At 35.2% G+C, this 24,172-nt stretch overlaps 1 protein-coding gene across 1 annotated transcript in view; it reads right to left on the bottom strand.

Annotated features, from left to right (window-relative positions):
• Window positions 1-2,899: 2,899 nt before the first annotated feature.
• Window positions 2,900-24,172, bottom strand: part of DCN (decorin) — a 33,584-nt gene continuing 12,311 nt past the window's right edge. Inside the window, exons 2-7 of the mRNA XM_062491448.1 lie at window positions 20,537-20,649; window positions 10,515-10,728; window positions 10,213-10,326; window positions 8,944-9,037; window positions 4,187-4,325; window positions 2,900-3,094 (exon numbers count right to left, since the gene is read on the bottom strand). Of these exons, the coding sequence (XP_062347432.1) occupies window positions 2,900-3,094; window positions 4,187-4,325; window positions 8,944-9,037; window positions 10,213-10,326; window positions 10,515-10,728; window positions 20,537-20,649 (869 nt within the window). The remainder of the gene's footprint in view (window positions 3,095-4,186; window positions 4,326-8,943; window positions 9,038-10,212; window positions 10,327-10,514; window positions 10,729-20,536; window positions 20,650-24,172) is intronic.

The following is a 24,172-nucleotide window of genomic DNA, read 5'->3' as shown; positions in this document are numbered from 1 at the left end:
GCCAGACCTTGTGCTTAGAGAATTTTACAAACAGTGTGTGAAGGCAACTGAAAAAAAAAAAAAAAGTGTATGGTCTTGGAAATGAGAGCAACACAGTTGCCAAGGATTTAGGAGCCGATGCTTTCCTGGAAATGAAATTAGATTTAGTGTCATTTATACATCAGCAGTTGAGTTTCTGATGACTGTCCATCACTGGCTGCACTGCAGGGGAAACCAGGCTAAGTGATGGCCACACCTTTATGGCAGTAAGGGGTAAGATGTTTTAGGCTGCACCAGGAAACAAGGGTATTATTCTTTATGTGTTTGAGTCCAAGTGTTGTGACCATTTTACTGCCTTCATACTTTATGAAGAAATTGAGGATGCACTGCAAGGCCCAAAGCCTTTCTACTTTAATTCTCTTATTTCTTTCCACCCAGTTGTTTATAGATTGTTTTGTGTTTGTTCTTTTTTTTTTTTTTTCTTTCCTTGTTTTGTTTTTAAGATGGAAAAACATCTGTTCTTTATTTATATGAAAAGCAGTTTTAAAAGTATTGGGCTTCCCGCTGCTTTGAAGTCTCTGCAGATGCTGTGTGTGGATAGAATCCCATCAGCCAAACATTGTTGGTGTGGCTGCACAATTTATGGAAAGCCAACACCGTTTACTTTTTAAATTTGTTATGATCTTGTTAGGTCTCTTGTTATAGGATTCGCTTATTCTGTTCCATTGAGAAAGATTGGGAATCAGGAAAGTCCTACTATCTTTGCAGCCCTTGGCTGACAGAAGGGAATGCATTTTTTGAGGAATAACTTATGATTTAGCAGCAAGAAGCAAGCTTGACAGGGTATTACAGAGGAGGATCAGACTCAAAGTTTGGTCTAATTTGAAAGAAAAGCCTCAGTATGTGAGATGTTTAAAATATGGATGGAGAAATGGAAAGTTTGTTCCTATGTTTACATGATGACTTAGGTAGGTTTTTTTTGTGTGTGTGTGTGAATCTCTTTCTGTACATACAAACTCTGTGGAGTTTTTCAGGCTAAGACAATGGCTTTGCTCTTGCTTGAAATGCCAGCGCTTAGTTTTCTGTGTGAAGTCTGCACAACCAAGAACCAAAAAGAAAAAAAAACCAACTTAACTGATGATTTTCTGGAGGGTTTTCCCTCCTGCGACAGAAAGATATCAAATGCTGTTTGTTTTATTTAAAAATAACTCTCTGAAAACGTGAAACCTAGAAGAAAAACAGACAGAAAGCAGAGAAATCATTGGCTACTATATGAAGAAGATAGCTCAGAAGTGTTGAAACCCTACAGCACTAGCACTAGAGTGCTTTTTCACTACACCATGTGTAGTGGTTATAGTGATTGATAATTGTTTCCAATCATTTACTACTGAATAAATGACAGCTATAAAAAGACTATACTTGTTTGCTCCTAAAAAAATACCTATGAGAGTTAGGCATGAAAAAATTCCTTGGGGCAAAAGAATTTACACAACTTATTTTTACTTTAGCTATCATCATGACAAAGATATTCCATTTTCAAGACTTAAGTTCTGACACACTGATGTTATTTTATCAAAAGAAAATAAGAATGACAAACACTTTGGAGTTTGCCTGTATTACGTTATTCTTTAATATAAATGACATATAAGTTTTACAAATTAGAGAGATTGACCTTGGAGTATTAAGAGTCTGCAGAAGATTGTTTTCAGGTGAAGTTTTTATTGAGTATATGTTTAGCTTTGAAGATTGACAGTAGAAATGTGCAGCCTACCTTTGAGGTGCTTGCTACCTGCTGGGATGGGTTGAAGAATTCTAATTTACAGAGGGGTCCAAATCACTCTAAGTAGATACATCTACAAATGATGTCCCAACAACGTCCACAAATGAAGTTATTTCACTTTATATATTTCCATACTCATGGTTTTCCTTCTATAGTCGAAATTCCACAAATTTGTCAGACTGAGGAGCCTGCACATCTCTAATTCACAATTAATTCATTCTTTAAAAAAACAGAACCAGTAAAGGATGCTGACAAATGTACAATGCAGAACAAGTGAAAAGTGAAATGCTATGCTTTTTTTTGTTTAGATAAATACATGGATTGATAACAATTACTAAATCCTTATACCATACTCTTCAAGGCAGTACAGTCATGAAAACTGCTCTTGTGACTACGGTGAGAAGGATTTGCACTAGAGAAATTTACTCATCGAGTTCCAGATATAGGTTAAAAGGTTTTTACTGCAGACTACTCAATATTTTTTTTCATTAGGATGATGTTAGGCTAATTCTGAATAGCATTGCTCTAGAAGAATGGCAAACTTTTAAGAACTATGTGTACAATATGAATTTATTTTATTTTTCCAAAAATAATGACATTAGCAACAACTTTATTTGCCTCTGCTAAATAGATACATTCAGAATTATCTTAGAGTTATAGTGGATATTTTTAAACCTCCAGGGCTTGAAATAAATTTAAAGGAGGTAACTCTTACCTTCTCAAGTCTCAAGATGATTTGAGTCTTTTTTCCCCTCTGCTATTTTTCTGTGTGTGGCTATAAAAATAACCTCAATCACTATCTTTTTTTTTTTTAATATATCATAACTTGAAAAATATTTACTCCGAATTTCATATACAGTGGAAACTGAAAACCTGTAGCATTCAGCAAACTGAAAAATGCCACAGAAAGCATGCTGGAAAAGAAGGCTGAAATAAGTCAGTTTAAAGCACAGTTGGCAATTCTTATTGATGGTATGCTCACTCTTGTACGTCTGTAATGTCTCATTTATTCTAAATCAATGGATCATCTCCACTTTATTGTGAAGTTTCTGGCATTTGGTGTTAATTGTTAATCGTTTGAACAGGCCTATAACGAGAGATACTTTAGCTGGAACGCAACCAAACCCCATCTTTAGACATCTATTTGTAATTTCCAATCTGTACTGCAGAGCGTTCATGGATGCACCGGAAAGCAGAGGGCTGGATTTCCCAGTACTGCACGGGGTTGCTGAAGAGGCTCACACCAGAATAGCTGGCCTTTTTGGTGTTGTAGCCAAGAGGGCAAAAGTCGTTGATACCAATGGAAGCAATTTTGTTGTTATGAAGATAGACCACCTGAAAAGCATACAAGAACTGAAGTAAGAAATTGAGATATCACGGCAAATAAGATCAGTGATTTCATACTCAATGCTTCCTATGTGTTTTGGCAACATTACACAAATACATCTTCTTTCCGAACAAATCCTTGAATCTGTTTACTTTTCAAAATACCTAGCATATACCCAATTGACATAATTTCTACAGAAGGTGCACAAACTGTGCAAGGCAAGCTAGTAATGCTACTGTCAGCTGGTGGTAATGTAGCAAGAAGAGGAGCCAAAGATGTAAAATTGTTAGTACAGCGCCGTGGCTCAGGAGCATGTGCTGTATACAGAGAATGCATTCAAAGCTAATTGCTTTATCTCCAGCTCTAATATTTCCATTCTCATGAGTGCAACTATACAGGACTCAGAGCCAAAGTAACCACTAATGATGATTTAAAATAGCTGATGAATATTATTTTGTTCCAGATTCACAATTTGTTGAGAATTTTTTCAAGCTACATGCAAGGGGTAATTTACATTTGGGAGTCTTCCTTTTTTGGGAGCTTTCTTTCCTGTAAAATCTTAGTCTGGGTGAAGACAGACTTAAATTGATCCCAGGAGGCAATATTTCTAGATATCCAGCCAAAAGGACATCAAAAATACTGGTGATGTGAAATGCCTATTTTGTCTATTTGCCCACCTGATGACACAATTTTGTGACATAACAAAGGAAAGGCTATTGGGAAAGGTTGCAAAATGTTAGTAGAAGTGAAAAAAAAATAAAAAAATTAAACTTCTTAGAAATTATTTTTTTGAGTAAAGAGGAAACCAAAGTACACAAATAATCCCCCCTTTTTTTTTAGTGGCCCCTCAAACACACGGAGACAACAAATTTATGCCTCCAGATCTAAACACCTCCATAACAATTTCCACACAAAAAACCAACAAAAAAACAGAATAAGATCTTCCTGTTGTATTCAACATTTCCTTGATAATTCAAGTGTGTATGAAACTTACATCATTAAAAATACTACGCATGTTTCTGTTCAAAACTGAATAAACACACAAATACCACTAGGAATCTTTCAACTATTGCTCTCTGAGACAGTATTATAAACTTTACCTGTATATATTTGTGATCACCCAGTCCACTGGGTACTCTGACAAGTTCATTGTTGTTCAAGTGGAGCTCCCTCAGATGAGGTACGTTGTTAAGAGAGCCATTCTCAACTGAAGAAATACTGTTGAAACTGAGACCCAATCTGAAAAATATGAAACACGAACAAAAACAAAAGAAAACAAAACAAAAACAGGGGAAAAAATTGTTAAATTTGCCCACATAACTATCTTCCTTGAGTTGATTGCTTCTCCACACTACTGTTGCACAACACACCAGGCTAATTTTCAGAATTACGTGTGAGCTAGGTAGAGCTAGCTTAAATAAAAAAATAAATAAGATTGACATGTGATGTGAACGATCATAATTACATCATTCAAGTTGTGATACTGCATACTTTGATGAGCTGTATGACTAATCCTGGTGTAGATAGGTACTGAGCACCTCCATAGGCACTAGTTTCTCTTTAAAAGCTGAAACACTGAATAAATGATACTTGTAAATTTAGGAGCATTGTCTTAAACATTTAGTCCAACTACATAACCAGTATTCCCAGAACTGTTGAGCTTAAAACTCCACCACATCCTTCTAAGATAGTTAAGTAGTTAAAGCCATGTTACATGCTGGAAACAGGAGCTCAGTCATCCTTCATGATCCCTTTAGTAGGACACAGAAGGGAGACTTACACATTTCTCCTAAATTCCAATCCAGACTTTTCGTGACAAAATCATCCTTTCTGCTTTACGCATTCACATACTAGCTTTGTAGAGCAATTTAATTTCAATGTGGATAATCTGTTTCTATCTCTGTATTTCTGTGTTGATAGTATTTTGGCTTGCAATTACTAAACTACAGAATTTTTTTCCAGAGAGTCACATAATTTACAATACTCTGTGTTGCAGTAAAGAAATCAGTGACCGTGCTTCAGGAGTTGTCACCATCAGAAGTATTGTAATTTTAGAAAATCATTTCTATAAAGGCTAAACTTAGCTCATCTATTTTTCTTTAAACTAGGTCTGTTTTTCTCTAAACATTTTTTTTTTAATGTGGAAGGGGAAAATGCTCTGAGGTTAATAGCTTAATTGATAAGATAATTTATTATGGGTAATAAGAAACCTCATGTTAAAACCATTTGTTGTGGAGGAGTACTTTTAAAGAAAGTCTTCTTTACAGTTATCTAAAAACCTGTAATTCTTTGTGGCTTCTAGCAGTTTCACAAGTCAGGGTCTGAAACAAGAATAAAATCACAAAACTGAAAACTCTGCTTGATCTTTATGGCTGAAAGGATTCCTAGTATTAATTAGCATTACATATAATGCAAATAGTCTTATCATACTTATTTAAATATCGCAGGGTTTTCAAACTATTAAATGACAAAGGAGAATTTAATGAGGATGTCATAGAGATGAAGTTACTTCACTCAGAAATCAATTCACAGTATCCCATCTCCTAGTTAGAATCTGATAATAAAGAATTTTCATTAAATATTATTCAAATGAACTTTCTTTTGAAAAGAGTGTACCAAGATTTAGGAAGCCATGATGAATTGGATCCTGAAGAGCAATTAATTCAAAGTCCTACAGAATTATTACAAAGGACTTCAGTGATGGGTATTCATAGTGAATGTCTTAGAAAGGATTGGGGAAAAAAAACCTCCACATTTTGTCAGAGGGCTATAAATTCTTGTTTGACACATATCTAAATATGTGCTCACTATGCATGCAGGTCTACAAGCAGATGTGTCAAACCTGGGAGACCAGTATGAAAAAAAAGCAGTTCTGACTCTCAAATTAGTCTGTTGAAGAAACACAGTCCTTTTCACAGTCTTCTAGGGAAAGAATGAAATTAGAGGAGTTAGTAGTGAAATGTACCTAAATCCCAGGAGGAGAGAAATCATATGCAATGACATCTCCTCCAAATGTCTTACAAAAAACTCCCAGTCACTTGGGGCTATGCTTACAGATGAAGAAAATCAATATTATTGTGTAAAATAGAGGGTGATTAAGAGTTTTTGGAAAGAATATGGTCTTCATCACTCTTCTCATAGGAAAATAGGGGAATAATTTGAAAAATCACTCTTGCTTCAAACATTGATATATAATTTCCTTTTTTATTAGTGAATAAGTAATATTTTCCCAGTGTTTCAGTAGAACTCATCCCAGTGCTCTAAATCATTAAGCATCATAAGGACATCATCAAAAACATATCTCAAAATCGAAGAAATTCTCAAATACTTTTCCACCTTTTTTCTCCAACACGTCTGCCAAATCATTTCCACTACCTTTTTAAAAGAAACTTCATGATGCTCAACACCAATATTATCATTATGGGCTTGGAATAATAGAATTATTAAGGTTAGAAAAGACCTTTAAGACCACTGGGTTAAAAAGTTAATGCAGCCTCACCATGTTTACCCCTAAACCGTGTCTCAAGGTGCCACATCCACATGCTTTTTGAACACTTCCAGGAATGGTGATTCCACCACTTCCCTGGGCAGCCTGTTGAAGTGCCTGATTACCCCTTCAGTGAAGAAATTTTTCCTGATACGGAATCTAAAACTCCCTTTGTTTGGTTCCAACTTCACTGTATGGAGCTAGACCATTTCAGTGAGCTTTATTAGAATATAGACACTAGTAATATCAGATGTGTAATGTGAATGTCCTCCTGGAGCTCCTTCCTACGTGTAACCAGCAAAGTCTTTGTTGAGTTTACTTTCATAAGATCATTATTTTTTCACTGAAGGACTCTATGAAGTCTTTTGAAAGACTTAAGAGCAATTTTACAAGGAAAAAATAAAAACAAACAAAAAGGACAAATATTGTGCACCTACTAGAATTCCAGAAAACTCAAATGAGAATGAGCAATTTGCTTACAACAAGCTCTTGTATGAAATATTTTATAGTTTAAAATTCCTTAACACAGTCACAAAAATCGCCTGTTTTTCAAAGTTTATCTGTGCTTTAGGTCAACTATTAGACTGCCAAGCTTGAGTTGGCACGAACAAGGTTATCTGACCCTGTCCTAATATCTCTGAAAACTTAGATGTGTCAATAAAAACGGGGGGTTCTTAAGCTGGGCTGGAGCTCTTCCATAGCTCCCTCCTTTCGTCATCTGTCTGTTCTGCTTTGTTCAGTGTGCTCCTTGCTCACCAATCTGTGCTTTTCCTTACTTCTCACCTTTGCATAGGAGCATCTCTGACCATGCTTAGGTTATCTGCATAAATCATAGGGCGCAGAGAGGTTTAAAACTTGGAGTCTGCTCTGAGCAGCTTCACATTTCCTCATCATGGTCAACAGAATATCTTGTTGCTCCATACAGTACAGGCACAATAGAAGCAGCCCAAGTTTAGATATTTTTAGGAGTCCATTGGCACTTCCTGTTTAAAACTTCATGTCTTAAGGCAGACTTCCAACAGTGTCGTCCATGTGATGCTGCCTGTGATGTTTTCCAAGTGTGAATGAGAAAAGTGGAAAAACTGTGTCATCTGCAGAGCAGTTAACATGCCCCACAACCTCCAGTAATGTAAATTACTCTGTACTTGAGTAGTTATCATCTTGTTTTGGAAGATTTCTTCATAATTTCTCTGAAGAATGTTATATTCTATACTAAGCCTCTCTAACAAAAAATATCTGCTTTATAGTCCTCTAATCAATAATTATAGTATTTTTATTTTTTCAATAAAATGTAGGACAGATTTTTTTTTGAGTCTGTGATAAAATATTAAAATAGAAGATAATTTGAAATGTCTTAATTTATAAGCTCTGAAAAGCTGTTCTAAGCTTTATATCTTGGAATTTTCAGATTCAACGTAAGTGTACGTTGCTATATACTTCATTGTATTGAACTGCTGTCCAGTCTACTATAAATAGCAATAAACAACTTCTGCTACCCAGTAATCTTTCTCTGATTTCTCTTTTTTACCCTCATTATGAAAAGCAGAATTAATAAGATGAAAATCCATTAATTAGATCCATTAATCTGGTTAAAAGTCTGACTATCATTCTTTTCTCAAACTATTTTCATAGTAAATTTTAGAAGCATTAAGTTATAAAATTTACTTGTAGGAAAGGCCCATTTTACTGTGCTACCTGGTTTTCTACGTGAATGAATTCAGAAATCATTCTCTATAAGGACCTTTTGGCCTTTTATTTTCCTACAGTTAGAGACACATATTCAACAACATAGTCACAGATTAGCAAAGTCACTCTGACAGTAACAATTTTGCAATTAAATTTTATGATTTTTTTTTCCTTAGTCTTGTACCTGGACTCATTGCAGACTTGCCTTTCTTGGGAAACAAAGGAATCATTGTTGAAAGAAGTTTTGGTTCCCATGTACTTTTTTTCCTCAGTTTCCAGTCAAACTGCATGAGCATTGCTGAGTTCTGAGAGAATTGTATAAACCAAAGATGGACGTGCAATGAAAGAAATGTGATATAAAAGTGTAATTGTTCTTGTTTGGTTGTGGGGTTTTTTTTGGTTTTTGTTTTGTTGAGTTTGTTTGTTTTGTTTTGTTTCATAAATCAAGTAAACAGTTGTCCTGAGCATATAGCACTCATAATTGAAAACAGATGAAAAGTTTTGTCAAGAAAATAAAATGTTTGTTTTCTTGAATCGCTACGCAAATCCTTACAAGCCTTTCCTGCTAAGTTATGATTATTTCAATGATTCTAATACTCATGAAGCCCAGAATGATGTTTTATAAGTGTGTGTGGTGACTTCAGTTTTATGTTTTTAATGTGAAAAGAAGAAAATTATTCTTACTTTGCCAAGTTGGTGAGTCCAGACAGACTTTCAGCATCAATTTTGCTGATTTTGTTGCCATCAAGGTGAAGTTCAGTAAGGGATGGAGGAAGGCCTGAAAGAGAGAACACCATCAAATTACTTTTGATTAATCTGGATTCTTATATTTTTTAAAAATACTTGCACTGTATCAAGGTTCTTATTCAGTTGACAGATTTTTTTCTAAACATGCCCGTGAGCAATTCACTAAGTGAAATAAAGGACTTTCACCATAAGAGAAAGAGAAAACAGCTAGTTACAATTTATTTAGCATGCAATGAAATAAGACCAAGCTCCTAGAGTTATTATTAAACAGTCAATTCTTGAAAAATACCTAAATTAAATTCTCCTCACTCACTACTTCTAGTCTTCATGATTATGTAGACAGGACGTGTAAAGAACTCTTATTTTAGCCAGACTATCCAGATACATAAATGTGCAAACATGTGGCATCTAGATATTTAACAAGAAACTGCAGTAGAAAATGCAACTGTAAGTAAGAGGCAAAATAATTTTAATGTTAATTTAATGTTAGGGTACTACTTTACAAATTCTGTTTATCAGGAAAAAAAAGGCAGAAACATATTTTACCTATCTGAGGTCCCTCAAAAGAAAATCCAAAATAGGAAATATGGGAAAAAAAGAAAAACAACCAGTATTATCTTTCAAAAAGTTTTCAGCCATTTCAAAACAATCTGTTGGCTGAAGTATGAATAAATTGAATATAATTTCCTCTGAATTGGAACCATTCTTGTTTGTTTGTTTTGTTTTAAATAAATTACAATGAAATTGTTCTTATTTTGTAGGAATTTGCAATTGAGTGCCTTGAAAAATAGGAAAGTTTTCTGTTTTGTTATAGGGACAATATTTTTGGCTTCAAATCCACAGGCATGTGGAAGGTTGATTTTATGCTTGTATAACTTCAATTAATTCTACATGAGTTTACAATAGTGTAATGTTAATCAGGCTCAATAACCAGGCTTGGAGGCTGAAAACATTTTTTCATTTTATATTTCAGCTATGAGACAAAAAAATCAAAAAAACATAAAATGGCATTTTACAATGCTCCTCTCACGGAGCTTCTTGTAACCAAAAGCCAAAATTTTCCAAACTAGTAAAAGTCATCTGATCTAGAAATAGATACTTTAAAGACAGACTCAAAAAGCTTCCATAATATTTTTTTTCCCAGCTTGGTAGAAGTTATCACACTATACCCATGCATATCTCTGACATACTAATTGAATTTCTTACCCTTTGGGATGCTTGTAATGTTGGTGTCAGCGATACGGATGTAGGAGAGCCTCTTCATCCCCTGAAAAGCTCCATTTTCAATGCCTGAACTCTTGATTGGATTGGTGCCTAGTTCTGCCAACAAAACACGGTTGTGAGCTGTGCTGCAGTGTAGGTACCTGTATTCTTCAGGTCAAAGCTAATTTGGAGGTACAATTTATTGGGGCATCTGTTGGTTTTCTACATGTAATCACTGATCAAACTAAAAACAACATCTTGAAAAAACACCCAGTTGTGTCTTTTACAGTTTATCATGCTCATACCTAAGACAATCACTTGATTCAGTCCATTAAAGACAGCTTTCCTCAACTTGGAGATCTCATTCTCATGAGCCCGTATCTCCTGGAGAGACTTTGGCATGTTTTCTGGGAGTTCCTTCAGGTTGTTCTTGGACAGGTAAAGTCTTTCCAGTTTCTTCAGAGGAGCAAAAGCTAATGGGCTTATTTTGCTGATTTTGTTGTTGACAAGGATCAATGCCTGTGGAGTAATGATCAAGGAGATCTCAGATGATCAGGTGGAAAATTATTTGTGATGAAACATTTAAAAAAATATTATTTATTATTATTTATTATTATTATTATTACTACTATTACTATTAATATTATTATTATTCTCTAGTGCCTTTTGAGGTCTTCTGACAGCAAATTTAGTGAGCTGAAGAAAATGCAATGCAGTACTAAAAAGAAAATATTATAAAGTGAAAACAGTGAAAGATAAGTCCTATAGAACAAATACAAGTGTTACTTCATTGTTGAGACTGCAATGCAGATTCTGAGCGCATCCATAATTTATGTTCAAGAATAAGTACAATCATTCCATTTGAAAGCTGTGAAGAAAAAGACAGATAAAAAAAAATATGTAGTTTTTATTTGTTTTTTTTTTTTTTTTCCTGATTTTTTTTTATCCTAGGGATACTCTTATACCTTACCCATCACCACACAACCCTTCTAACCAGTTTCTCCTGAACAGGAAATTCTATTACTCAATAGAATGGAGGCACAGCCCAGCTTAATAAAAATATGCATAACTTTGTCTTGTTCCTCTTAGTCTTATAAAACTGCACTTGCTAGATTTCTGACTAATAACAACCTCTTTTTTTTTTCTTTTTTTTTTTTTTCCCTCCAGGCATATAAGCCATCTTTAGAGTAAGTAAAATTTTGTAATGAAGAGGAACAATATTATACATCATGCTCCAAGTCCTGCAGCTGGGAATCATGGACTATACTTACTTTGCCTTCCCTGGATGCTTAATCCAGTTCTCACAGTTGTGATATCTGGACTCAGGGTAACTCTAAGAAGATCAGATGATCTCTGTGCAGCCAGAGGAGAAAGACCCCATGAAAGCACTGTTACCTGTAATAGATGTTCTCTGCATGCCTCTGAAATTTTACATTTCTTCTAAATTTCCTTAACCAAAACACGAAAAGGGAGAAGGTCTCATTACTGTCAGGACATAACACAGTAATGGAGAGTATTTCATTACTAATAGGTACTTGAATTGCTCTTATCATTCCATCAGTTTTCTCTCTACTTATCAGATTTACAGTGCTGCATGTTTGTGCACTGGATTAGGTAGAACAGGCCATATAAATATGGATATAATATCTACTTATATTTATTACTAAGGCATTTTTTTTCACCATCTCCATTACACTAGTTTCAGAAATGGAAGACAATAGTTGTTATAAATACTACAGTGAATATCCAGAGCATTTTCGTACACTTTTAATATTTTCAGAATTACACTTTAGTCTGTTTCTTGGAGGAAAGCTGAGTGTCTGACTTATTCCAAAATCAGTTCTTATTAAAACAACAACACGACTATCAGCCTCTGTGACTATCAGCCCCTCTCCATCACTGAAATTAGAAAGAGAAGCGGGCAGATTAAAATGGTGATGTGCTTTTCCCCAATGGGCTCCTCCTGCAGATCACCTTGAGCAAGCCAGCAGTGTACTGTGCATGTTTCATTGAGTGCGTGTAAAGCTGAATATACCTGCTTTTAATTTCGTATGGTACCTAGAAATAACTCAGATGCAAGAGGAGGCAGAAGAGGTTGCCCACAGTTCAGCAGAGTATTTCCCTAACAATAAGCCTATCCCAAAATAAATATGTGGGTCAGGGGAAGCCATGGCCTCAACTCTCTTTTATTTGAGCCTGCATTATAAAATCTGACATGAGAACACATTGGGAGTGGTTCTCTGATTCATGATTTTCAGATTTGTGATGGAGATGTAGAAGATTCTGCCCATGGTGAAATCCAGCTACCTGTAGAGTATTAGGACATGGCAAATAATCCAGTTATTTAAAACGTACATTTGGAATTATGCCAATTAGTCTCTTACGTAGTTTTTATTTCAAAAATCTAATGTGCTACTGCTAGTTACATTGTTCTTTATTTTTATTAATTTCACCACGTATTTATTTTCCCTAGATCACTAAGTCAACACTCAATGAGTTTGGGCTCATGTTATGAGTCTTTAAAATTTTTATCCTGCATCTTCCTTTGTACTGTTTAACCATTTGTTTCAGCTAAAATCCTGCCTTTTTTGGATTTCTTTTTACTTTGTTACCTTTTAAATAAAAAATTCTGGGCAACATTAATCACAGCTGATGATTTGGTGTGAAATATTTTTTGATGGAATTAGGTAGGCATACATTCAGCTGGGCACTGTAAATATTTTCTGAGTAGTTGACTGTTATATCTCCTCAGAAAGGAACTGATACCCCTGACAAAAAAACGGAAGTTCTCTAGGTACCTAGGATTAATCTGTTATTATTAATTAATCTTAAAGAAAATAATTAATAAATAATAAATTCAATTTAATATAATTTAAAATCATAATTAATCATAAATCTTAATTAATCTCTTCCTATGCTTTCTCCTGTATATGTTAATGTTATCTTGGGGACACATGCAGAATTGTTGGTTTATTTAAACGCTCAAGGCGTCTCTCACTCAGAAATGATGTTGTTCTATCAAAGGTATGTACAAAACCACTAAGTTCTCAGTGGGAACATGTATTTGGTGGTATAAGATGGGAAAGTACAAGTCAGAGTTTACAATTTATTCTGTACCAGGATATTATTTCCACCTAGACCCCTCTCTGCAAGTCCCGCTCCCAGTATTCTAAACCTGCATTATTTTTCCATTGTTGTGCAGCTGTAAAAAAGGAAAAATAAAACCCATACTCCAGTTTGTAAGAGATGTTTCGTTGTCTCCCAGAGCAACTACAAATGATGAGGATAACACACCAGTATAGCACCTGGCAAGCCATATCCCTGGTTTCCTTTCCCACTTCACAATGACTCTGTTATATCCCATACTTAAAGAACTAAGTTATTAACCCTGCAACGATGCTGTTTACTTTCCTCAGAATGTGTCCCGTATGGTTTGCATGTAACAAAAGCTAAACCAAACCAAAATAAAAGAAAATTAAAAACTCAGGGGATTTAGAGGTCAATGAAAACAGGAACTAGGGGACATAAACCTAGGGAAAACATCTGCAGGCAGTGTTACAGAGGAATAGATCTTAGGCAAAAACAGGTCACATGGACCAGCTATCCAGAATAAAGCCCAGATGGCATGATGGGACAGAGTGTTAAAGGACATATGAAATTTTTTTACAGGGCAAGAAGTACTTGGAGAGAAAAATAAGGGTCATCCTGAAAGTGCTCAGAGTGCTGGAGCCCTTGGTCTCAGATACTACTTGCAATGCTCTCGGGATTAAGTGATTTGGCAGAAATGACAGCCTAGAACAAAAGTGAAAGGAACTGATTTGAAAATTTACCTTCTTCCAGACTTTCACATTTTGTTAAGGAAAAAGGATATTTCATTTGGAATGAATGTGCTCCCTAAGCCCTAACTTCCTCTTCCCCTCCAAAAAAATTTGAAGTGTATCACAAATTCACAATACAAAAGACTGAGCACACAAATGTACATCTTTCAACATGACCTGATATGGGTGCAAAAATGTATGGCCTTAAGTAAAAGAAAAGGCAAGAAAGAAAGAAAGAAAGGAAAAAATATAGAGGCAGAAATACATGAGTATCAATACTTCAGTTTGTTAGACTTAGAAGCTTCATAGTAATTTCCCATGGATAAGAAAAAGCTCAACTTCCATCCTCATTTTCCAGTGATAAATCTTTTTTCTTTTGTCATAATATAGCACGTAAAGTGCCCAGTAAGCATTGACTCAGTTATAACACTGCAGCACCTTAACATGACCAGCAGTTTAAGTGGCGTTCAGAGAGGAAAAAAAAATTAAGCTTTGCTCCAAAGATTACTTTCTTTTTCAATGAAACACCTCTGGTATTTATGTAGTCAGAAGAAAAAATAAAAATCACTGTATGACAGCAATAGATGCTGGTTATGTTGGAGTCAGTGGGAGTCTGGCCATTTAGCTCCCTCTGACCTGGTTTCTACCTCAAATATTTATTCCCAACACAAAAAGGAGGATTCACAATTCAGGGGAAATTTGGAACCCTTGTTGGCAGACTTTTGTTGAAATACACCCTGACAAACTGCAAAGGCAGCATGTGGCAGTCAGGTTGGAATTAGCATAGGGTTGTTTTTCTTGCAGTTACTAAAACTTCCCATTTTTGCCCTGTCTAGGAGTGGGGAGAAGGGAAATAATTTTTCAGGTGCAATTTCATTATATGAGAATCTTAGGAGACTGTTCTGAGGGGTTTCAATCTTCATTCGTCTTAATTTAGTATAGTTTGAAGTGAGAGCCTTGCCAAAACCAGAATTACAATGGAAAATTACCAGTGAACTTTCATCAGCTATATTCCATGGTGATATACCTGTTTAGCCAGCTGGGGATGGTACTCTTATCTAACATCAACTCTTTACTGATGCATGTATCCTTCAGGGTTTAAAATAAAAAGTCAATCTCTGACCCAATGGAATTTCTTTAATTTCCTGAGTTATATATTACATTATTACCTGTTTTTTATTACAGTTCTGCTAGGAACAGTTATATCTTAAGAACTTTAACCTCAGGAGCCAGGCATCCCAATAAAAATAATAATAAAAATTCATCCCTTTTGTTTACCTTACATTTTCAGTCATGTCATACTTATAACTTTGACGTAGAGGCGAGGTTTTCATCCAAATTACTAAGGATGCATGTACATTTATGTAAAAAACTAAAAAACCCAGACACCCAAGAACAAAATGAAACAAACAAACAAAGCCCCCCAAAAAACAGAACTTGACATTCTTCTCTAATCATCTGAACCTAGGATCGAGAAGACACAGCTAAGAAAAGTAAGGGAAAAGGGATGTCATGGCAGCAATAGAGATGAATAAATTGTGAAGGAAGGAGATGCCAAGGTGTTGAAGAAACAGGCTGTCAGTAAAAACAAAAGAAGCCTGCAGAAAGTAGTTTGATCACATACAGGACCTTGTTGAATAATGTCACAAAGCAGAGGAGCCTGCTGCAGAGCCAGTTTGCCTGGCCTTTGAGCTCTCATTGGTACTTCTCATGCAACATGACTTGCACACATCATGAGGAAACAGGTGGTTCTGCATTTTCCTTTTTTCTTTCAACCCTGTCCTTGTATACTGTGACAAGAAATTTTGGTCATTCATTAAATTCATTACAATTGATCTATTTTTTAAACTATTTTCTATAAAAATTCCCTTTTTCTTCACTAGTCTAGTGTGCTGACTCTCTCCAGAATTTTAAGGACCTCAAAATACTTTGTCCAATTTTCTTCCACATTTGAAAAAATCCTTACCCATTGAACAAAAAAAATGTTTTCTATGCATGTGGTCAGTTTTATACTTTTTCAGTAGAAAATCTCATTGTTACTTAAGCACAATGAAAAGGTGAGTGTGAGGAAATGAAAATTCTCTAAGGGAGTGCTGTATTTCAGAAGTATTAACCTTTTGTTCCCCCCTCTGAATATTTGTTAGGAAGCTAAAGCTTCAGCTCAGTCCTGGCACTGTTGATACTTGGAACTGGGTTCAGAGGTAGAACTTGGACAGAGATATGTGTCTTTGTTTTTTCACAGTATGATGGTGAGAACTGATTCTCCTTTCTGTGATTTTAAGAGATTAAGTGTTTACTTAACTTCTTTTTTTATGCCTGGGAAAGGGAACTCAAGCTGTAATGAGTCATCAGAAGATTGAGTTATTTAATTAATATTTTTTGATCTCTCAGGGGGTTTTCTCTATCTCTGAAAGATCTTCTTAGACTTTTCCTCAGGTTTGTTTGGTTTGGGCGTTTTGAGGTTTTTTGTGTTGTCTTGTTTTGTTTTGTTAAAAAAGATGGCATGAAATTTTCTATTGCCATACAATATTTTCCTACCTCCTATTACTACAAAGAAAGTTTCTATTTCTCTGCCTGCACATTAGTGTCGATAATCCTCTAGCGCGGATATGGTCATAACTTTAAGTTCCAAGTTTAAATCTTTTATCTCTTAGGTCTTTTCCTTCAGTTTGAACAGAGTTTAGCATTGTTGTATGCACAGCCATGGCTTTGAACAGTTCTGCTGCTTCAATTAAGTAATGTTCCATTTGATTTCAGGCCAATAGTGCATTGATCTTCTTTCACTAGACTAGCACGGTGCCAATTGAAAAATTCTTGTTGGAGAAGCATGCGGTCACTATCCCGTTGTTTGTGCTGCCCTTACAGTGATCTAACACAGAGCAGTTTCCTTCACCTCTTTTTCCAGGTGCCAGGCATTCTGCTGGTTTGCTTTGGCCTTGCCACATGTCCTGCAACCCCACGTGCTGTTTGTGTAGGCTCCTCCTTTACTCTGCATGAGGGCTTACTCATGTAGTATTTTGGATTCTTTATTGTGTCCATCGGGTCAAAGTACTGAGCCCCATCCAGAAATGTCAGCCTGCCTGGAAAATTCTGACAGTTTCATAGAAATAGAGACATTTTTCCTGGCTTTTCCAATAGCTTTCCTGTCTGACTTTTTTGCCACGGGTCTAAGTCATAAGCAAGTTTTTTTACATAATATCAGACAGTTTTCTGAAAACACGAAACTCAGTCCTCAGCCCTTAACAAAGTCTTCAAGTTTTCCCCAATTCTCTCAAGTCCTGTGCTAAAAAAAAATAAAACCAAAAATACACAAACAAACAGTCTTTCATTTTCAAATAGAAGGAAGTCTCACTGTGTTTTTATAGCACAGTATTAATAGTTTGGCCACATTTTTCCTAGATAATTTAAAACTATAAAAATATGGAGCACACTATAACTGTTGACTGATGTTTCTTGGCAGGAATCTATTATTTGCAGGTAAATACTCCTTCAGCTCCATCCTCTCTTAAGTGTTTGCCTTATTTCCACAGCTGCAAATTTTAGCTGCTCTTGGGAAATCTACCCATAAAATTTTTTGATACAAAGAATATTTTGATAGGTTCTAATTTCTCTTTCATCTCCAGTGCTGTGCACTCCAGTGATGTGTAGTAAAAACAGCTGTATTTGTACTGAAAGAGAAGCCATGAGCAAGTTATAGGTAAATCCTTGCTTTTCTCACTACTTATTGTGGGTTTTAGTACCAGCAAAACCTTGGGTTCAACCCAAGTTGTTAATGAGAACATCTTCTAAAACTGATACACTTGTGGTTGGTGACAGCTATAAGTGTTAAGAAGGTATTTTAATGGATTATTCAAAAGTAACAAACTGTATAAACAGCTTATTTTTTCAAGACCTGTGAAAATTGGGGTTTAAAAAATTTTTCCCTTAAGTGATCATTTAATGCAAAAGGTTAACTCCAGTTTCTCCTTTTAGATTTTTGGAACAATAATACTTTTAATTCTTGAAATCTTACTTTAATAGAGTACAAGAAAGATTAGTAATGTCTTAGAAATTTTTGAACATCACACTGTAAAGTGTGACTAACCCAAACCATGTTTCTCAGGAAATAAAATTAAAAAATACATACATTTTATGTCAGTACTCATATACCATTAAAATAAATATTATACTAGAGCTCTGTCAACAACAATATTTTTGAGTTTTACTTTCTAAACACAATATTCCGTGTGAAAAATATTTAATTGAAAGTTGGGGAATGGGAGTAATTCCCAGTATTACACAGGAATACTCCTGCTGAGAGCAAAGATGGTGCCTAGTTACAAAAATATATTGTATTACTAAATTAATATTTTGGGGACAAAGTCACAGAATCGTGGAATGGTCTGGGTTGGAAGGAGACCTTGAGAGAATCATTATTTGCTCTTGATTAAGTCCAGGAAAATTGCAGTTTTGAAGATTATTTGTTAAAATTTATGCTAATGTATTATTTCCAGTGGTCCCTAAGCATGTAGTGGGTACTTTGGTGAGTAAGCCAAACAAATAATTTCTTCCCTTATTTAATTCACTATTAAATTGTATCTGTTGTAAAAAAAAGAAAAAGAAAAAACAAAAATCAGAACAAAGCAAAATAAAGAAAACCCCTTAGAGTTAACTGCAATGAGATAGAATAGCTCACAAGAGCATAACTCACAGCAGGATGTGTAACTGAGACCTGAACCCAGTGCCAAGTGGTAGAAGTCACTGGGAGCAGTGATTTTCATCTGCAATACCATGCTCTGACTCATTTAAGGCAGTGTGATTTCCCAAAAAGATTAATTTCACTGTTAAGAATTTTGTCTCTTTTAGCTCCTTGTAGATAATCTTTACTGAAAACACAGAACTTCTTTCCAAGGTGGAAGGAAACCAAAACAAATGGGTAGAAACTACAGTGTCAAATCTGCCCTGTAGCCAAAGAAGGGAATTGGAAAGAAATTTTGGGGAACAAGTTCTCTCATTCTTAAACCTAGACTACTGAAATGTGATGTGGAAGAATATGTTTTGCTGACTTTAGAGGTTATCTATGGAATTAGATCAATTATAGACACCTATGCTAAAATTAGATGACTTGATGAACCTTATCATGATCCACTCATGCAGATCCTATTACTATGTACAGTGGCATTGATATTTTTTTAAAAAAATATCTTCTTGATGTGCATTGTAAGGAATATTTAAAAGACACTTAGGAAGAAATTAAAAGAGGCAGAATTGTATAGTTTTGGTTTTTTTTCCAAGTACGAGTGATTGAATGCAGATTCTTACTTGAAACTGTGATACTTTGGGTGATGATACTGGCACCAGTATTGGATTAAAAGTGGGAGTTGGCTTCTTATTTGTGAAAGGAATGGAATAGGATAGGATAGGATAGGATAGGATAGGATAGGATAGGATAGGATAGGATAGGATAGGATAGGATAGGATAGAATAGAATAGAATAGAATAGAATAGAATAGAATAGAATAGAATAGAATAGAATAGAATAGAATAGAAAATAAATAGGCTGTAAAAAGCCTGGCAAGAAAAGCCAAACAAGATATTGTTCATAATAATAAAGAATCAAATGGAGGAATATACAGAATAAAATGGGTTGTAAAAGACTAGAAAACTAATTCAGGCATATCCCTGAATTAGGATATTACTTTCAAAGACAGAGAAGAGCATTTTCTGCTTTATAAAGAAAACATTTCAACAAAATTTAGGCAAAAGTAGGGGATATTATTTTAAAATGCTGATGAAAACTGTAGATGGGGAGAAGGACCTCAGACAGAGCAAAAAAATTTAGAAACAGAGGAAGGTAGCTGTCTGATGGAAACTTGGAAAAGAAGAGGTGAACCAGAAAAAAAAATAGTCACAGAAACCAGGAAGGAAAATATTTCAGCAAAGAGGAAACCAGACAAAAGTGTTAGAAGACACTGGCAGGTAAAGAAGGATGTGAAGCTTTGCTAGGAGAAAGTTATTGCAGAAACACAATTTCATTGTAGTGCAGGAAGCAGAAGAGTAATTTGGAAGGATTCTTGAATTAAGATTAGTACAGAATTTCTGATGACAAACGTGGCACATAAAAATCTCTGTGAGCTCAGACATAGGAGGGAAAGGAGTGCAGTAAGGAGTGAGGTGGCAGGGTTGAGATGGAAATAACCAAGTAACTGTGCCAAAGAGACTGAGAACATAAATAAATACGTGAGAGAAGTTATGGTGGAGATCAGGGGACTGAATGGACAGGGGACAGGTATGCAGAGCTGAAAAGATCCGAGAAACTTCTGTAGTTTGACAAGAAAGCTTGCAGGAGAAAAATAGGAATAAAAGTGGATATAAATAGACTGGGCTGGTGAAGGAATTTCACAAATTATTTAATCAGTTTTCCCTAAAGAATACATTACGAGGCCAAAACCACATTTTCTCCCCACCCCTTTTTTTTTTTTTTTTTTTTTTTTTTTTTTTTGTAAATGCCAGTTCATTTATACACTTACATGAAGATTCTTCAGGTTCTTGAAATCTCCTTCTTTAATTTCAGTGATTTTGTTGTTCTGTAAGTCCAACAGGGTTGTGTCTGGGGGAAGGTCTCTTGGCACCTTTTCCAGACCTAGTGACAACGGAGAGAACAATTAACTTGGAAAGAAACTTTAAATAAGGAACAGTGCCTTTCTTAGTAGCATTTTTCTTTCAGTAAACACCATTTTTAGAGCTAATTTCCTGAAGCAGTTTATGAAGATTTATTTGAAAGTGTTTCTGTCTCCAGACAGTCAAAGAGAGTTTTATTTTGATAAGTTGAACCAACATTTATTTATTCACATTTCCATTATGCCTTTTCTGTGAAAATATCTGAGGTATAGCTTGAAGCAAAGGATTTAGTTTGGGGAAAATTGTTTCGAACATGTTTCATTCCACTGAATTGTGTGAATAAAAAAAAGAACCTTTTGGAAAGAGATATGGTATTTATTATTTTCTCTGGGTGTTAGCTTTTGTGGACAGAGAACCTTTGCTGCTTTTAAAATGTGTTAGGCTTTTTGAAAGAAGTATGACAGTTAATTATAATAATTTACAGAAAAAATACAGTTTGTTTGACAGTAACGGAGTAAATTGCAGCAAAGTCCACCTTAAAAAAAACAACCCAAACTACCAATCCACCTCCCCCCTTTTCTTTGAAATGAAACTATGTCCAAGTTTTCTGGAGAACAAATCTCTTGGTTTCACTACTACTGCCAAAAGAACATCAGACAGTTTAAATTAAAGACTCTCTTTGGGACTATTTTCTGAATAGCTGATATGTAAGTCTGATGAAGTCATGGAAATGAAATTATTTAGTGTTAAATAACACTTGCTTTACCCAGCTTTCCTTTCATACTGTGACTTGGAATAAAACAAATCTTTTATAGTCATTCTGATTTACCACAAAATTAAAATGTTCTTTCCTAGCTAGTCTTTTTTATTATCATTATTTAACAGAATGTGAAATGCTAAATGAATAGTTGGTAGGGAAATATTTCTAGACCCTACTAAAGTGTCTGTATGGGCATGTATCAGAAGTGGACTTCTCTGGGTAATATTGTCTTTTTTACCAGTAAAGGCTTAAACCAGTATTCCTGAAGCAATATTTGAACTCTTCTGGGAAAGATCTCTGTGCACGTATTTCCAGAGTCTGACCAGAGAAAATGGTGAACCGCATGATATTTGTCTCAGAGGAAAGATATATACCTTTCAAAATTATCTTTTTAAACCTATTTATTAATCCCAAGCATGGCATTGCAGAGATATGCTTCCCAGAGATAAAATGCTTTGCCCACCATGGCTGTGGAGATTCTATCCCTGCAGATACTCCAAAGTTGTCTGGACACAGCCCCAAGCAATTTCCTAAGCAGGGGTGTGGTCTAGATGGTTTCAAGGGTTGGTGTCCAAATTCAACAATTCTGCTATTCTGTGATACTTGCTGCTCATCAAAAATGTGTTTTCACTCACAGAATGTCTGTTTCTCTGTCCAAATCCTATGTGTAGCAAAACTCCTTCTCTTTCAATCCTTACTTAGAACACATGAATGTACATGTAAATTGAAAGTATGGTAAGATAAAAAATATTAAAATATTTGGATCATATTTTTTGTTAAAACTGAGCGCAATAAAGATTTACCTGAGTTTTAATTACACCAGAATTAAAAAGTTTTAAAAAGCAGTACCACATGGCCGGGGTGAATTAGTAAAAGTTTCATAAACTGACAACAGCCAAAAATCACATCTCATCCTGTTTACCTTACTGATATTCAGTGCACAAATATTTGATACAGATTAAGATTCTTCGTGCTACTAAAATAACTTTTCCTCATTTAGGCATGGACATTGTCCTTACTTCAACAGTTGCAAAACCCTCATTACTTCCAGAAGTAGTACTAGGGTTCCAAATATATAAGAATGTGATACTGTATACTTTGTATGTTGGTTGTCTTTGGACAGTTTCTGTCTTCAGAGAACATGGCTGATGTCAGAAACTAAAATATTCTTTCCCAAAAAAACCTGCTTTTTCAAGACCATAATTTTGTTATAACTTCCTACAGTCCAGCAACTTCTCTAGTGTTCATCACATATAAAAAAATAAAACAAACTAAAACAAACCCAAGGGTTTAATTACTTATATTCCAAGTAGCATTGGTATGTTCTGGTTGTCAGCACATTGATATTAGTAGGCATTTATATTAGGTGCCTCTAATAAGTGTTATGGCAGATAATAGGGTACAAAAGCTATACAGCCATGTGATGCCCTTGGAAAATACTTTGTAAGAGCACTTGGGGAACACTTGGCTTGCCACTGAAGGGATAATTTGCCAGAGCCTAAACTTCAAACACAACTTCCAGCTGTAATTTTCAGTTTCTAAAATCTTAAGTGTTATGCATGAATATGGTAGAACTGATTATTTCTCAGAGCAAAAAAGTTAAACTTTCAATGTTTCATATTGTTGAGATTTTAAAAATTTAATAATCAGAAATCCACTTCTGAAAACCACTTATTACATAATTTTCCTGTCTTGCACTAGAAACTAGAAGGATGTACAATACAACAATTAGCTCTGCATGCAGAATATAATTCCCATCACTTGAAGAGTTGAACATTTTTATTACCTATCCCATGTATATTGTAGTTCATTTGCTGAAGCTGTTATTTTAAAATAAATTTCCCAAACTGGCCATTGATATTATTTTTTTTTTCTTGACTTTTGTGGGTTTTGAAGAGCGAAGTGTAGATGAGTACAGCTGCTGAGGAGACCTTGCATTATCAGTGAAAGCAATTTAATATGTCCTCCAGCTGAAACCATCTGAAGCTCTCCAGTGGAGGAAGAGTTTATAAATGAGTGAATCTGGACACTGACTTGCAAAATCAGCATTTAAATAATTCTGGACTGAACTGCATTTGAGGTGTAGACCAGAACCACATCTACCTTGGCTGGTGCTTCATGTGGGAGGTGCATTGGTGGACTGCAAACTAATCCCTGTGTTGAAGGCTCCCAGCCTGGACAGCAAAACTTCAAACCTTTCTGGTCAACAGCAGCCAGTTCAGATGAATGGGGGAGCCTGAACTGATGTGACAGTGTGACAGATTTTAAATCAAATTGAGAAAATTGTAACACCACTGGAAGATCAAATGGCTCCTGGGATAGAATTACCATGTCTCAGAAAGGGTTTTTTTTGATTCTTCTGTCTGGGAAATAGAAGTTTAGAGGGGAATTGTGGGCTGTCCTTACTACTCATTTCTGAGAAACTCAAGTGATGCCCACGTACTTCTGAAGCCACGCTGCACAGTGTGAACACACATCCACCTACAAATGGCTTCTGGTGGAATTTATGTAATGCCAACCAAAAGGAAAACTGGTGTCAGAAAATACCAGTTGAGTCTCCTCTCAATCATTTTAAGAACAGTATACACAGCTATCCCAGTGTTTGGCTGTGATTTTTTTTATACATTAAAACTTGCTTCTTGAAAAACCATATGAAAAACTCTCATAGCACCCTAAGTTTTTATCTGAATAATCAGTGTTACACGGCTTGGTATGCAGCTCCCTGGAAGAATTTCAGGCTTCTAGTTCCTAAGATTGACTTATAACTGATTAAAAATTTAGATTT

Source organism: Cinclus cinclus, chromosome 4, assembly GCF_963662255.1.
Source record: "Cinclus cinclus chromosome 4, bCinCin1.1, whole genome shotgun sequence".
Lineage (NCBI taxonomy): Eukaryota > Metazoa > Chordata > Aves > Passeriformes > Cinclidae > Cinclus > Cinclus cinclus.
Note: the sequence above shows the minus strand (reverse complement) of the source record. Positions and strands in the feature narration are given on the sequence as shown.